The 13,426-nt window shown below is 40.7% G+C and overlaps 1 protein-coding gene across 1 annotated transcript; it reads left to right on the forward strand.

The window, feature by feature from the left end:
• Positions 1-824: 824 nt before the first annotated feature.
• On the forward strand, positions 825-12,946 carry LOC104155687 (arylsulfatase D-like). The gene is made up of 10 exons (XM_009695430.1): positions 825-871; positions 3,470-3,619; positions 4,678-4,799; positions 5,753-5,875; positions 7,348-7,771; positions 8,683-8,819; positions 9,029-9,163; positions 11,039-11,201; positions 11,876-11,997; positions 12,466-12,946. The coding sequence occupies exons 1-10, from the start codon at positions 825-827 to the stop codon at positions 12,831-12,833; spliced, it is 1,791 nt and encodes a 596-aa protein (XP_009693732.1). The 3' UTR covers positions 12,834-12,946.
• The last annotated feature ends 480 nt before the right edge of the window (positions 12,947-13,426 follow it).

Below are 13,426 nucleotides of genomic sequence, written 5' to 3' on the forward strand. Positions count from 1 at the left end.
CACTCTGCTTGGAAACATGATTGAATAATAAATCGCCTTGCTTGCAGAAAATACATGCTCTATTTGTCCAACTTCACCTTCCAAATACTGGCTCTGTCTCAGCAAAATTGATGAGCTTTTTAAGACCTGTGTGTGTGAATTTATACACTAATTAATCTTTTACTGTCTTGCTCTTGATTGAGCTCTTGTTCTCTCAAAAGAAAACATCTTTTCCCACTGTTGAATCATTTATATGTGGTTTTCTGCCCTCTCTCCATTTCTTAAACTTCACTTTGAAAATAGTCCATTTTTGGTCAGTGAACACTTTGACCCCATCAGTACTCACGTCTTTGAGGTAAAATCATAGAACTGTTTAGGTTGGAAAAGACCTTTAAGATCATCGAGTCCAACCGTTAACCCAGCACTGCCAAGGGCACCACTGAACCATGTCCCTAAGCACCACGTCTACACGTCTTTTAAATACCTCCAGGGATGGTGACTCAACCACTTCCCTGGGCAGCCTCTTCCAGTGTCTGACACCCCTTTCAGTGAAGAAATTTTTCCTAATATCCAATCTAAACCTCCCCTGGCGCAACTTGAGGCCATTTCCTCTTATCCTATTGCTTGTTACTTGGGAGAGGAGGCTGACCCCCACCTAGCTACAACCTCATTTCAGGTCATCGTAGAGAGCGATCAGGTCTCCCTTGTATAAGTATTGTATCGGATATATTGTGAGGATATAAGGCTTGATTGAGTTCTTTTTTTCCCTCCAGCACACTGGTGACTGCTCAATTTGTTGCTTACTATAAGCTTAACATATTTTCAGGATCACTGCCTACTAGGAGATGATTACACTGCTACTTTGCGTGGCCATTGCTGCCGTTCTGTTCAGGTGAACAGATTTCCAGCTCCTCCCTGCATGTATTTGCTTGTACTTGGCAGAAGTAAAATTATGTTGTTTGAATTGACCCACCTTTTTTCCCAAGCAACCGTGGGCTCAAATTAATCGCTTTTCCTGATGCTTCATTTGCTTTAAGTCTTTGTTGTTCCTTTCCTTACCCCCATGTAGGAAATTAAACTTCATTAAAAATCATGTCACCATGACTTCTCCCCCCCCTTTATTTTTTTTAAATCCCTCCCTGATTGTCCGCCCCACCCTATTCTAAAGTTGTCTCTCCTTTTGCACAAGCCCTTAGAGAAGCAGTCTAAGGTGCCAGGCTCTTACACAGATACAACTTCCCTGTGAAATCTTGTAGAAGGAGCAGATTTCTTGAACAGAAGGGTGCTATAATCTCAAAATGTTGTCATTCTCTAGGTACGCACTGAGCACAGCAGTATCACCTTAGAAAATAATTCCAAGGCAAGTACAGGCACCAAACTTTGTAGTTTAGTAGGTTTTTTTCCACATGTGATTGCCTGTGCCGGTGATTTCTAACCTGTCCTCTGAAGATCACTGTCAATAAAGCTATGGGAGCTCAACGATGGTGTAAGTCCATATTGAGTCTTGTAAGTAAAAGTTACATAAATAGTGGCCTGTATTTTCCTAATGTTTTGCACTCATCTGATTCATTAAGCAGATGTTGTAAAATCACTTAGTAATGCTAGATGCCAAATTATTTTTAGGACCATCTTAACTACATATTTATTTAATATTCTTATGTTTTTAAACAGTGAGATCTGTCTCTCAAGTGGAAAGGCTATGCCTTTAACATTATCATTTCCAGAAATAGCTTTCTAGGTAATTCTGAAAAGGTTTTTTTTAATATATATATATATATGTATGTGTCTATATGCATGTTTTATGTGCTACTTTCTTTCAACCCTATTGCTTTCAAGATTTATCAGTGTTTATTAACTAAACATTCTTGCAGTCTTCCTCCATGTATTGCTGAAAGATGATCACTTTGAGCTTTAAGCATGGTTATTTTATAATGTACAGTAATGTTGCATAACAACTTAGGATATGGACTTGGGACTGTAAGCAGTATGTTGCCTGAGATGGAATTTGTCCTTGACCCTGTCTTAATCCACAAGCAGGATTACCACAGGGATCAGCAAATACCCAGCACTTTACACCATGAGAAAACAAAGTGCTAGGATGGGGCTGCAGACAGAAATAAAAGCAGATTTCATCATGTGCACTTTTTTTTCCCCAGTTTTTAATGTTACAGACTGAGAGGGAGAGCACTGCTTTTGTCCCCAGCTTGGAGAGAAGAATACTTGAGTGACTGAAGTGGGCTGTCAAGGTCTGCAGCTCTAACTGAATGTATTGGCGCTCTGAAAGAATTCATGATACCAGTATAATGCCCTGTAACTCTTAGGAGATACAACACTGGCAAATAGAAAATTCTTCTTTCCTTGAAATGAGTAATCTAAGTATAGTGATGGAAATTGTGCACAGTGCTTCCAAAGCAGGGTTTCACCACGGCTCTGTACATCACAGTTGTAACTTAGTAGTAGAATGTACCAAAAAACCCCAACTGGACCTTTGCTCTTGGATGGTTAAATTCCCATAGCCACTGGTTACTTATTTACAACTGGGAGTTCACAGTGGTGTTTACAGAAAGTCCTGGGTGCTGTGTTTGCCTCTTAGAGGTGATGGTTACTCATTCATTCAAAAACGTGGTTTTGCTTATAAAATCTTCACACCAGAAGGATTTGCAGGAGCTTTCTCAGTCTATGCTACAGAGTTGCTGCTGCCCCATGTCCTGCAAAATCAGTACATATTGCAATCATAACTGTGTCCAAGTGAAAAATCAATCCAGGATTATGTTTTAAGACTATTGATGAGCAATACTTACTTGGAGGAACATGTAGCTTCAAATGTTGTATGCATATTTATATTAAAAAAATTCTGGTATGTATGTGTAAAAAATGTAAATTCTGGGGTTTGTAGCAGATATTTATTATGGTTGATGCTGGTATGGGGCCTGGTTGACATCTTAGAATGGTGGTAGAGGAGATGGGTTCAAGTGTTCTTGAGTTGGAGGGGAAAGTTTGTTTAGATTTTTCCACTTCCCTTCCAAATATAATTAAAACTGCTTTATTCACTGGAGACAAGATATTCAGAAAATGCCAGAGTGACTTTGGAACATAACCTGAGTTTTCATAGAATTTATGAAACTTAGAAACACTAATTTTTCTCAGCTCTTTGAAGTTTTTGATACATTTTGAAATCTATGCAACTGATTTGAGATGAAAATTCCTGGGCCAAACGAATAAGATGACAGCCTTCATTTATGTCCTTGCTTCTTGGGCTATAGAAAGGCTACTGCAGCTTCTCCGACTGACTAGAGTGATCTAGGTGGTAGAGATGGAAGAAACAGAATCGGTAAAACTCTGTCCTCCTGCTTCCCACTGAAAGTGGGGCTAGGAAATGAAGTTTCCCACTATTTGGTTTTTCATGCTTCAGATGTGCTACCAGAGGGCTCCTGTCATGCTCCAACTCTTACAAGTCACCTATGTAAAACGTAATTTTGTTGTGTTTCAGGAGGTACCTCCTAACAGCATTGATTTCATGTTTATTCTGGAACTCACTTGGCTTCAGTGCAGCTATGAACTCTAAACCCAACATACTGCTGTTTCTGGCTGATGATCTTGGCATCGGAGATATAGGCTGTTATGGGAACAATACCATAAGGTAAAAGATCTCTCAGTACAGTATATTTATCATTATAGTACACCTATCCTGGGTAATTAAGCCTAATTATAAAATAAGAAATGTTCTTAATCTCTTAATCCAAGGCTCTAATAACTGTGTATTTAAGTACTTGTATATATGCACATAGGATTGGGGCCTAAGTAAACAATGTGCAGTGAAAGGAAAAAAATAAATCATATTTTCATTTTATTTTGAAGTTCTTTCTGGGAATTCCTTCTCCCCCACCATGTGATAACTCTCCAGCCACTTGTTTTTGTATTACAGTTACTATTTTCTCTTCTTCTCATGCATGAATTTATTTTTTCTTTTTCATGCATAGTTAAGCCTTACATTATCCACCCAGTGCTTTTCCAGAATCCCTTATCCACTTGCTTGCAATCTCCTTCAAAACACTCCAATCCAGACTCATGTGGACTGACCCACGTGAGTTATTACACCGTTATGTGCCTTCAAAACTGAACCTGTAAAGAGGGGTGAGGCCTCTTTCACTCTTTGTACTGTTGTAGTCCATTCTTCTGGGAGGTGTAGGCTCCTGTACAAATGTAACTATGTAAAGATATTGCTGTATTACAAAATAAATAGCATGTGTTTAAAAACGTGGAACAGAAAGTCTTTGTTCCAAGAGCTCCAGAAACACTGGGAGATTCTCTGGCTCAATGACCGCTGAAATTTAGAGTCCAAATGTGCTGGCAAAATTGATCTGTTGGAAGTATTGGAATAGAAAAATATTGAACTTTCTTAGATAATTCTTTCCATATCAGTTTTATTTTCAAACTAAACAATACGAACAATGCCTAGGTTTCTTTTCAGTGTTGCCAGGTGCACTCTATGGCTGTGTCCTGCAAATGGGTTCTCCAGTGGCTATAACCCACTTCACCAGCTGTATCAGACTTGTTACTATACCCATCCTGGAATAGTAAAGAAGAGGTTTTGTTTGGGTTTTTTTGAACTGTTCAAAAGCTCTAGTTCTTCTTGGCAATTCATTAAAATAAGTTTCAGATTACCTTGCTTCTATTAAACCTGAAACTGTTTTTTAGGACGCCGAACATTGACCGCCTGGCAAGAGAAGGAGTGAAACTTACTCAGCACATTGCCGCAGCTCCGCTGTGCACTCCAAGCAGAGCAGCTTTTCTCACTGGCAGATACCCTATTAGATCAGGTTGGGCCCATTTTGAATTACAAATTTCTGTGTATGGCGCTGAGGTACTACAATAAGTATTGGAACAGGAGAACTGAGCTATTTCCTAAACCTGAGACAGAAAGTTTGAGCCTCTAGCAGAGTATTTTCTATAAGTAACTTCTGAATGAGAACCACTGCCTCGCCAGCTGACAGAGCTTTAGCCTTACGTTATAGGATGCGGGAGGTCTAAATGATAAAAATAAATAGGTATGGAGAAATGCCAGCAGCAGTAATACCTGTCACTTCCTTACTGCAACACAACCTGGGCAGACTGATGGAATCCCTCTTGATGGTGATGGTTAGAGGTAAGGGGTTGAAACGGGGATCCCAAGAGAAATGGGCAAGTTCATTGCTGGCACAGTGTGGGAAGTCACAAAACTCCAGTGAAAATGGAGTGTTGGATACGTTCCTCACCTATCTAAGGTGCCTTATGGAGGACTTTATAGATACTAATCTCTCGTGAGGTGCTATATAGGAAAACTAGATGCCTGCTTTGAAAGCTAAGTGCAAAATCAGTGTGTATGTTGGGTGAACTGTCTTTCACCTAACACGATACAAAGTCCTTCTGAGGCAGGGCAATGCAACTGTTATCTCTTCTTTTAGACAAAGATCAGAGAGACTAAACTATCACAGTTGCTCAGAAAGGCAGAAAATAAAACCTACTCTATACTGTCACCATTGATTTGTTCTTGGTTTGAAGGTAAAACTAGTGCCAAGCAGTATTTGTTTTGAAGTACAACTCTTGACTATCTGAAGTACTGAAGACAGACTATGGATAATGTGATGTGACTGCCTACAAGATATGTATGGCTTCACGTCTTGTGAGGAATTTTGCTGGCTTCAGGTTGAGCTCCTGAACCAGAGGTTGCCAGAAGCAGCCCAACGGCAGAGCACGAAAGGCCCGCAGGAATGACCGGAGTTGTTTCTGTCAGGGATGGCATCCAGCAATGGGTACCGAGCGCTGCAGTGGAACGCCGGGTCGGGAGGGCTCCCTGCTAATGAAACAACGTTTGCCAGGCTGCTGCAGCAACAAGGCTATACCACTGGGCTGATAGGTAAGGGAAAATGTTTTAGTGTGACCTCAAAGAATGAATTAGTTATATGAAGGGAACTTAGGGATTGTATTCGCCCCAAATAGTCTGTTAGTCACAGATACGAATTCTCTCCAAAAAGTTGAGGCGGGGGGGGGGGGGGGAGTTGCAAGACTAAAAATACTGCAGTCTAAAGAGTTTTAAGACAATGGCAATGCCTGTACAGGGCACCCAAAACAGGAAGAAATAAAACTGTCTTATAATCATAATGGCTGAGCACTTATTTGACTTGGCGTAAGATTTTTCAAAATCTTTTTGTTAATGTAGAGATAGTTCCAGACAAAACAATATCTTTAAGTATTTCATCTGCCTTTAGGAGGCAAGAGACAAAGAAACAAAAGAGGATAGGGGAAGAAAGGAACAAAGTTTGTACCCACAGAGGAGACGCTGAGGCACAAGCGTTTCACAGATGAGGCTGTTAGGTCCCAAAGAGGCACGGTACGGTGCCTGTTTCCTCAGATGAAGCCAAAGTGCAAAGGTGTCAGGGAAACGCTGCCCTAGAGCACCTTCCTGTCTGTAACTTTGATCAGACCTCAACAGTTTCAAGAGTCATCATTCTTTTGCCAAGTATCTCTAAAATCAACTGGCAAAATGTCTTTTCCATTCGCTTTTATTACTGTCAAGTGACAGGCACTCTACAATGGATCCCGTCACATAAATGGGTAGGTAGGGTAAGCACTGTGGCCCTTAAGGCCAGGGGGTTTGGGGCCAGCTGTGCCAAATGCTTTGTCATATCCAAGTGCTGGAAATAGATGTGGCTGCATAGAATCATGAGCTAATGAACTGTAGTCTTCCTGGCTGAGTCTGTAACGACATGGCAATCACATAACCTAGGAAACCTCAGGGTCTTTTGATCCAGCACATTTTCAAAGCACACAACTTCTGTCTACTTGCTTTATTTTGGGAAGGGTTAGAGTGAAAGGTTAGTTTGCAGCCTTTTCTCCTTTTCATATGGAGTAGGAACATGCTTGAGAAATTATCTTCCTGGGTCTGGTGATCAAGATGTTTGTTAACATTGGCCAGAAGTTTACTGGATCTTCCAGTTATCTTCTCGATGTTAAAATAAAGCTGTGAATTGAAAGTTGAGAAGGGAATGTATTAAAGCAGCTAGCAAGTTACAGTACCTTAATTCCTGGATCCTCACTGAAAGGTAATGAAATCCCATCCTTGTGTGACCCTTATCACCTCAGTAGCTGAGCATCTTGCAAATTTCTGTTATCCCATGACCATTTGGGCATCACTCAGTACGGTATGACAACCACCTGATCAGGCACTGGTTTCACCCAGCACCCTTGTGCAGGAGGAGAATGTGTTGATACTCTGAAAAATGGAGTGACTTGCCTAATTTCCAAACAGATGCTGACAATGCTACCTTGGGCTCCTTTTGAGTTGTCCACCTTAATGTTCTAATCTCTTTCATGCTTTAAAACCTTCAGGAAAGTGGCATCAAGGTGTAAACTGTGAATCCTTCAACGATCACTGTCACCATCCTCTCAATCGTGGGTTTGACTACTTTTATGGTATGCCTTTTACACTTCTAAACAAATGTCAAGAAAACAAACCTCCAGACCTGGATGTAGCCCTTCAAGCCAAGCTTTGGCTTTACAGTCAGATAATTACCCTTGCTGTGCTCACTCTCACTGCTGGAAAACTGACTGGTTTGATTTCCATCCGCTGGAAGATAATTGCCTGTTTTACTTTGTTGGGCGGCCTTTTCTTCATTTCTTGGTACTCCAGTTATGGCTTTGTGCAGTATTGGAACTGCATCCTGATGAGGAACCATGATGTCACTGAGCAGCCGATGAGGTTAGGGAGGACTGCTTCCCTCATGCTGAAGGAGGCAGTGTCATTTATCAAAAGGTAAATGATTGTCTGTAGTTTTCTTTAAAGGGGCTGGGATGTTCTGGGCACTTGGAATAGAGTATTTTTATCCAGTAACTATATCATGAGAACTGCTTTGAAAGTCATATCCAAGTTCTCTATTTAGAAACCTAATGCACTTAAAATTTAAGTGCAATTCTCTCATATCGGAAGCTACAGTGAATCAGTGTTTTAACCAAATGATACACAACCATCTCACTGTGCCCTGTAATCTCTAATTACTATCTTTGCTCTATGATTAATGGGCTAATTTTTACACTTTTTACACTCTACAAGCCTCATTTGTGCTCTTTTTCATAAACAGTACAAAACACCTAGATAAAAATGTCTGATGCACAAAATTATTTATTGTTAACATCTCAAAACACTTTAAATCTATTTTTATGGATTGAGAAGGAACTCAAATAAGATCATTCATTTTCTAGATTCAAGTTCTGCCTGCACAGCCTTCTATAATAATTCTGTGCATCAAGTGTCTTTCTGTAAAACAGGGAAAGTAACTATTCTTTTCTTAAAGTTTGTGAAAACAAATATACTGAAAATTGTAAGTGGCCATCTTAGAAAAGCCACATGAATATTAAAGTAAATATAAGACTGTATCCTATTGCATTTAATTAAAAAGGCATCAGAGCTAGACATCTGAATCATTTAAACACTCTGCAAATGCTATGCTTGTTTACACATTGGAATTTGAAAATAATCTGGCTGAAAAGGATCTTTCTTGCTCACATTTCATGTAAAAAGAAAACTGTCAAATGTAATCAATGGGGATGCACTAGCTGTAGGCACAGTCTAGACTCAATGTGTGTGTCGGTTCATGGATGAGTATGAAACTTTCCAAATATTCAAAAACCAGAACAAAAAATGGTTTTTTGTTGTTTGTTTTCAAGAAACAGGCATGGACCATTCCTCCTCTTTGTTTCCTTTTTACATGTTCACACACCCCTCTTTACCACGGCAAAATTTCTTGGGAAGAGCCGGCATGGTTTATATGGAGACAATGTAGAAGAAATGGACTGGATGGTGGGTAAGTATTCTTCATGAAGGATTTGTTTGACACATACACCTGTGTATTTTAAAGCGGGAAAACTAATAAGGCTGAAATACCTACAGAAATATAAGCTATTAAGAACTTCTTACATGGGATTGCAAAAGATTATTACTGAAACATTATGTCTGGTTTGATCTTTCAGATTGGTTAATAGGAACTTTGCTGTCTGTTTTCTTAAATTTAAGGCAAAATTCTGGATTCACTTGACAAAGAAGGTTTGAAAAATCATACATTCACATACTTTGCCTCTGACCATGGAGGACACTTGGAGGCTCAGGATGGATCTGCCCAGCTAGGTGGCTGGAATGGTATTTATAAAGGTAGGAAAAACACCGTGACTTTACGTGAAGGTTAGAATAGGAAGCATAATGAATTTGCCTGGCTGAAGCTATCAAGGCTGGAATGAGTTGCATTTTTAGCTTGAAATATAGTGCTTTAATCTTAGTCAGGTTTTCTTTCAGTCAAGTGCAAGCATTACTACACATCTCCCTGACAAAGGTACTGTCTAGCTTGATATCTGTAAATTATTTGGTGTGTCCTCAAGTGAAAAGCGCTGGGAAAAATGTGATAGTTCCCTATACTGAAAACTCTTTCTCTCTGCGCCCCCCTCCCCTTCTCTCTACAGTAGGACTTTTTCCTGACTTGCTTGTTTCTTTTTCTCATTATATTCCAGAAATCATTGCTGTGCAGCTAATCAATACACCATAGAGTAAGGGCACACTGTGTCATGACTTGTGGCAACAATTTATTCCCTGTATGCTTTTTATATTCCACCCAAAGTCAGTGATTGGCGTAAAATACAAGTGGCCTTGGTAGTCTAAGAGTATCTCGCTCTTTACCTCCTGCTCAGCACTTTCTACTGTGAATCATTCTTCAACCTGCTGAGTAGTCCAGTGGCTTTTTTCAAGTGAAAAGAACATGAATTCATTGCATTTTCTCCCATCTACCTCAACAGCCCTGTGTCATCACACCACTTCATCCTCTGACCTGTCATGAACATGTAACAGCATGTGTTTGGGGAAGAGTCAGGGCTTAGGCTCTCTTATTGCCAATGAACCACCCACCTCTTACCCAACCTTTTGGTGGTTTTATTTTCCTAAAACAGGTTTCTTCCATTTCAAAACCTTCTTGAGCAGCTCCACAGAGCACAGCAGAGGTCAAAGATGTGGAATTTTGGCTCACGTGAGGTGGATGCTCTGCTGCTGAGCAATGGAGGTTGCTGGCCCTTCTGAAAGGAAAGGGCTTTCAGTTAGTCTGTTCATCCTCCATCTCACTCACTGCTTTTGCTTGAGAAAGTGCTGCTCTTTATGGATTATAAGATTGATTCATAAGCCTGATGGGATCTAACAAAGACAATTTTTTTTTCCATATAGAATATATGAATTAAAATGCGCTTCTGCTTTGGTAGCTAGACAAGTGTTGTCTTCATACACCCAGCATCAGGACGCTTTACAAAGTTCACTTCTGTTAGCAGTAAATTGAGGAAAGGTGTTTTCTTGCCATTTAAAGTAAAGCATATATAGTATAATTTCATAGGTTCAGATTTTTTGCTTCTGAATTGGGAGATGTTGCATTAAGCATTGGGAGAGTCAGGTCCAAATCTTAATTTCAAAAAAGGAAGAGATGCATAAGGCATACAAAAACGTAAGTGTTAAGGACACATATTTTGAAGGGAATCCATGGCTAGAAAGAGAAGATTATTTACTTTTTTTTTGCAGCTGCTTATTAAATTAGGATGCTAATTCTTGTGTAGGTTTAAAGAGGTTACCAAGTATTTCTTCAGTCTTGTGGGTTCTTCCAATTTCTAGTTCCTCCTCTTTTCTTTTGCTGGGAAACTCTTCAATAACAGAGGTGAATGCAGGCAGCCCATGAAATAAAAGAAAACATCTTCCACCTTCTGTTATATTGTTGCTGAACATAGGCTTTTCAAAGGTAGATTTACTATTCCTACCCTCACCTGTGATCAAAGTTAAGATAGAGATTGCCTTCCCTCCCTGTCTTCTTAGCTTTGGATGAGTTATATGTCACGTTTTGAGGCCTTCTGAAGTATGTGAAGTACAATGCAAACGAAGAGTTGAATCTGGTGGATAAGCAGTGTATTACTGCGTCTCTTGCTCTACATTCAAATTCAGTAAGCCAATGAAGCGGTTTGTGTTTGCTTCTGAACTGCCATATGTTGATTTATTTCACTGCAGGTGGAAAAGGCATGGGAGGCTGGGAAGGAGGGATCCGTGTGCCAGGAGTATTTCGGTGGCCAGGAGTATTACCTGCAGGCACGGTTATCGATGAACCTACAAGTCTTATGGACATTTATCCCACAGTTGTTCATCTGGCTGGAGGAATGTTGCCACAGGACAGGTATGGAGATGCTTTTGCCACAGAAAAGATTGATAGGAGAGCTAACTACTAAAAATTTACTGTTTCTTGTCATCCTTGGAGATCCCACCAATATTCCTTTTCCTCAAGCCTAGTCTGAGATTTTAAACTAGTGAGCAAACTCTCCCAGATATGCCCACGTGTGTGCATATGGCCAGAGCTGCTGTTCCTACCAAAGACCAGGTACTAGTTTCAAACTCGGGTTCAGCCTCATTCAGGAAAGAATCGGTGGCTGAGGTTGTTTTGGCACCAACTGACTTGACTTATGGACCCTTAACAAATACCTCCTAAAGTCATTAAACCTATTCTTGCTCAACAGATTTTTTTTAAGCTCCTTTGAAAATTGCTAAATGCAAACAATTATGAGATCAGTATTGATTTCCTGAATAAATTACTTTTTTCTGCCAGACCAAGCTCTCAATATTGTTTATGTATTGCTAAATGGAATGAGTTGACCTAGCTATTAAAAAAAAAAAAAAAATTATCTAGGGATTTAAATATTGGCTTGGTAGTCTGCTGGCTGCTCTAAATCTGTGAGCAAATTATTCTTTATGCTGCCCCAAGCACTGGTGCAACCAATGCACAGACAGTGATAGGTATGCAGTTCACTGTCAGATTTGCCCCCACCTGAATATGCTTCTCCCCCATTACACTAGGGTGATTGATGGACAAAACTTGGTGCCTTTACTGCAAGGAAGAGCTCAGAAGTCAGAGCATGAATTCCTGTTTCACTATTGTGGATCTTACTTGCATGCAGTCCGGTGGCACCAGAAGGACAGTAAGTATAAATGGTTGGGCCATAATAACTGCAGAACGTGAGTTTTCTCCTCTTGATAGCCATCTTGGTAATTGATGAATTTCTTGCATGACGGGTTTTTATCAGTACTGATTTCTGAGATTCTTGAAATTGTTGTGCGTGACATACCACTGACTCTGGCTAGCTGGAGGTGTCTTACAGCAAAGAAATGTTTGTAAGTAACAAAGGGAATGTATTCTAGGAAGTGGGGTGGGAATATTGGCTGGCTGTTACTACATCGAAAATTTAATGTGGTTTTCTTCATATTTCTAGTGTTTTCTGTCTTCCAAGTCAGTACTCCACCCAGAGAACCTGATTTGTGGTGATGGGGGTGCCAGGGTGGGTGAGAAGAGGTCTTCTTAGTAAATAGCTGTACTCCTATTGCTTGAAGGCACTTTCCATTTTCTTCTGTTGTCTTGTAGTTGTGGGCTAATATTTCTTTCCTGCCAGGTGGAGCCATCTGGAAGGCTCATTATGTGACCCCAGTCTTTCATCCACCTGGGGCTGGAGCTTGTTATGGAAAAGGCATCTGCCCATGCTTTGGGGAAGGCGTGACCCATCATGACCCTCCGTTGCTGTTTGATCTTTCGCGGGACCCTTCTGAAGCCAAACCTCTGTCGGCTGACACCGAGCCCCACTTTGACCCTGTAATAAGAAAGATTGGAAGAGCCATAGAAGAGCATCGCAGGACACTGACTCCAGTCCCGGAGCAGCTCTCCTTGTACAACATCGTGTGGAAGCCGTGGCTGCAGCCGTGCTGTGGGACGTTCCCATTCTGTTGGTGTGATAAGGAAGGTGACAGCACACAAATTTTGTGAGAGGGATGTCTACTAACATGTCCTGTGGCACTGAGTCCTCTGCTGACAAAGCTTTCAGAAAATAATCATGTCCTTTCTCTCTCTGGGAAGCAAAGTGGATGAAAATAAAGAAAAGGATTGTCGATCAGATGTTTTTCCCCTTAATTTTTCACCACTAGCTGAAGGTCTAAGGAAATCCTGTCTGGTGTGGTAAAGGGCTTGGAGACTGGTTTTGCAGATTCGTGTGTAAGTGACAGCTGTAGAGGTATGTGCCTAACCTCTGCCTAGTTTATGCCTGCTCAAGGAAGACGTTGGAGAACTCTGCAGAGAGCCTCGTGTATGGTGCTGAGCAGGCAGCGGTAAGAAATACTAGACTTCAGTAGAACTCTAGATGTTTGCAGTTGTGCCCGTATACTCCACAAATGATGGCTGTACTCTATCCAAAGATGGCAGTTGGAGTCATCATTGCTTCCTGTACTGCTCTCTTATCTCTGCAGAAATATTGTTGAGATGCTGAGCAACACCTGAGATGAGAGCAAATCTGATTTAGTGGGTGATCGTCCTGAAGTTGTGACTGGCTTTTTGAACAGATCTGCAGCTTTAGCTGGGTAACA

Source organism: Cariama cristata, unplaced genomic scaffold, assembly GCF_000690535.1.
Source record: "Cariama cristata isolate BGI_N322 unplaced genomic scaffold, ASM69053v1 scaffold43212, whole genome shotgun sequence".
Lineage (NCBI taxonomy): Eukaryota > Metazoa > Chordata > Aves > Cariamiformes > Cariamidae > Cariama > Cariama cristata.

What these genes read in the sequence shown, in the direction of transcription:
- LOC104155687 (XM_009695430.1), top strand. Translation starts at nt 825, where the DNA reads ATGATTACACTGCTACTTTGCGTGGCCATTGCTGCCGTTCTGTTCAG. An exon ending in CTATACCACTGGGCTGATAG is followed by an intron (nt 5,876 to 7,347) that starts GTAAGGGAAAAT and finishes TAAAACCTTCAG; the next exon opens with GAAAGTGGCATCAAGGTGTA. An exon ending in CTGGAATGGTATTTATAAAG is followed by an intron (nt 9,164 to 11,038) that starts GTAGGAAAAACA and finishes ATTTCACTGCAG; the next exon opens with GTGGAAAAGGCATGGGAGGC.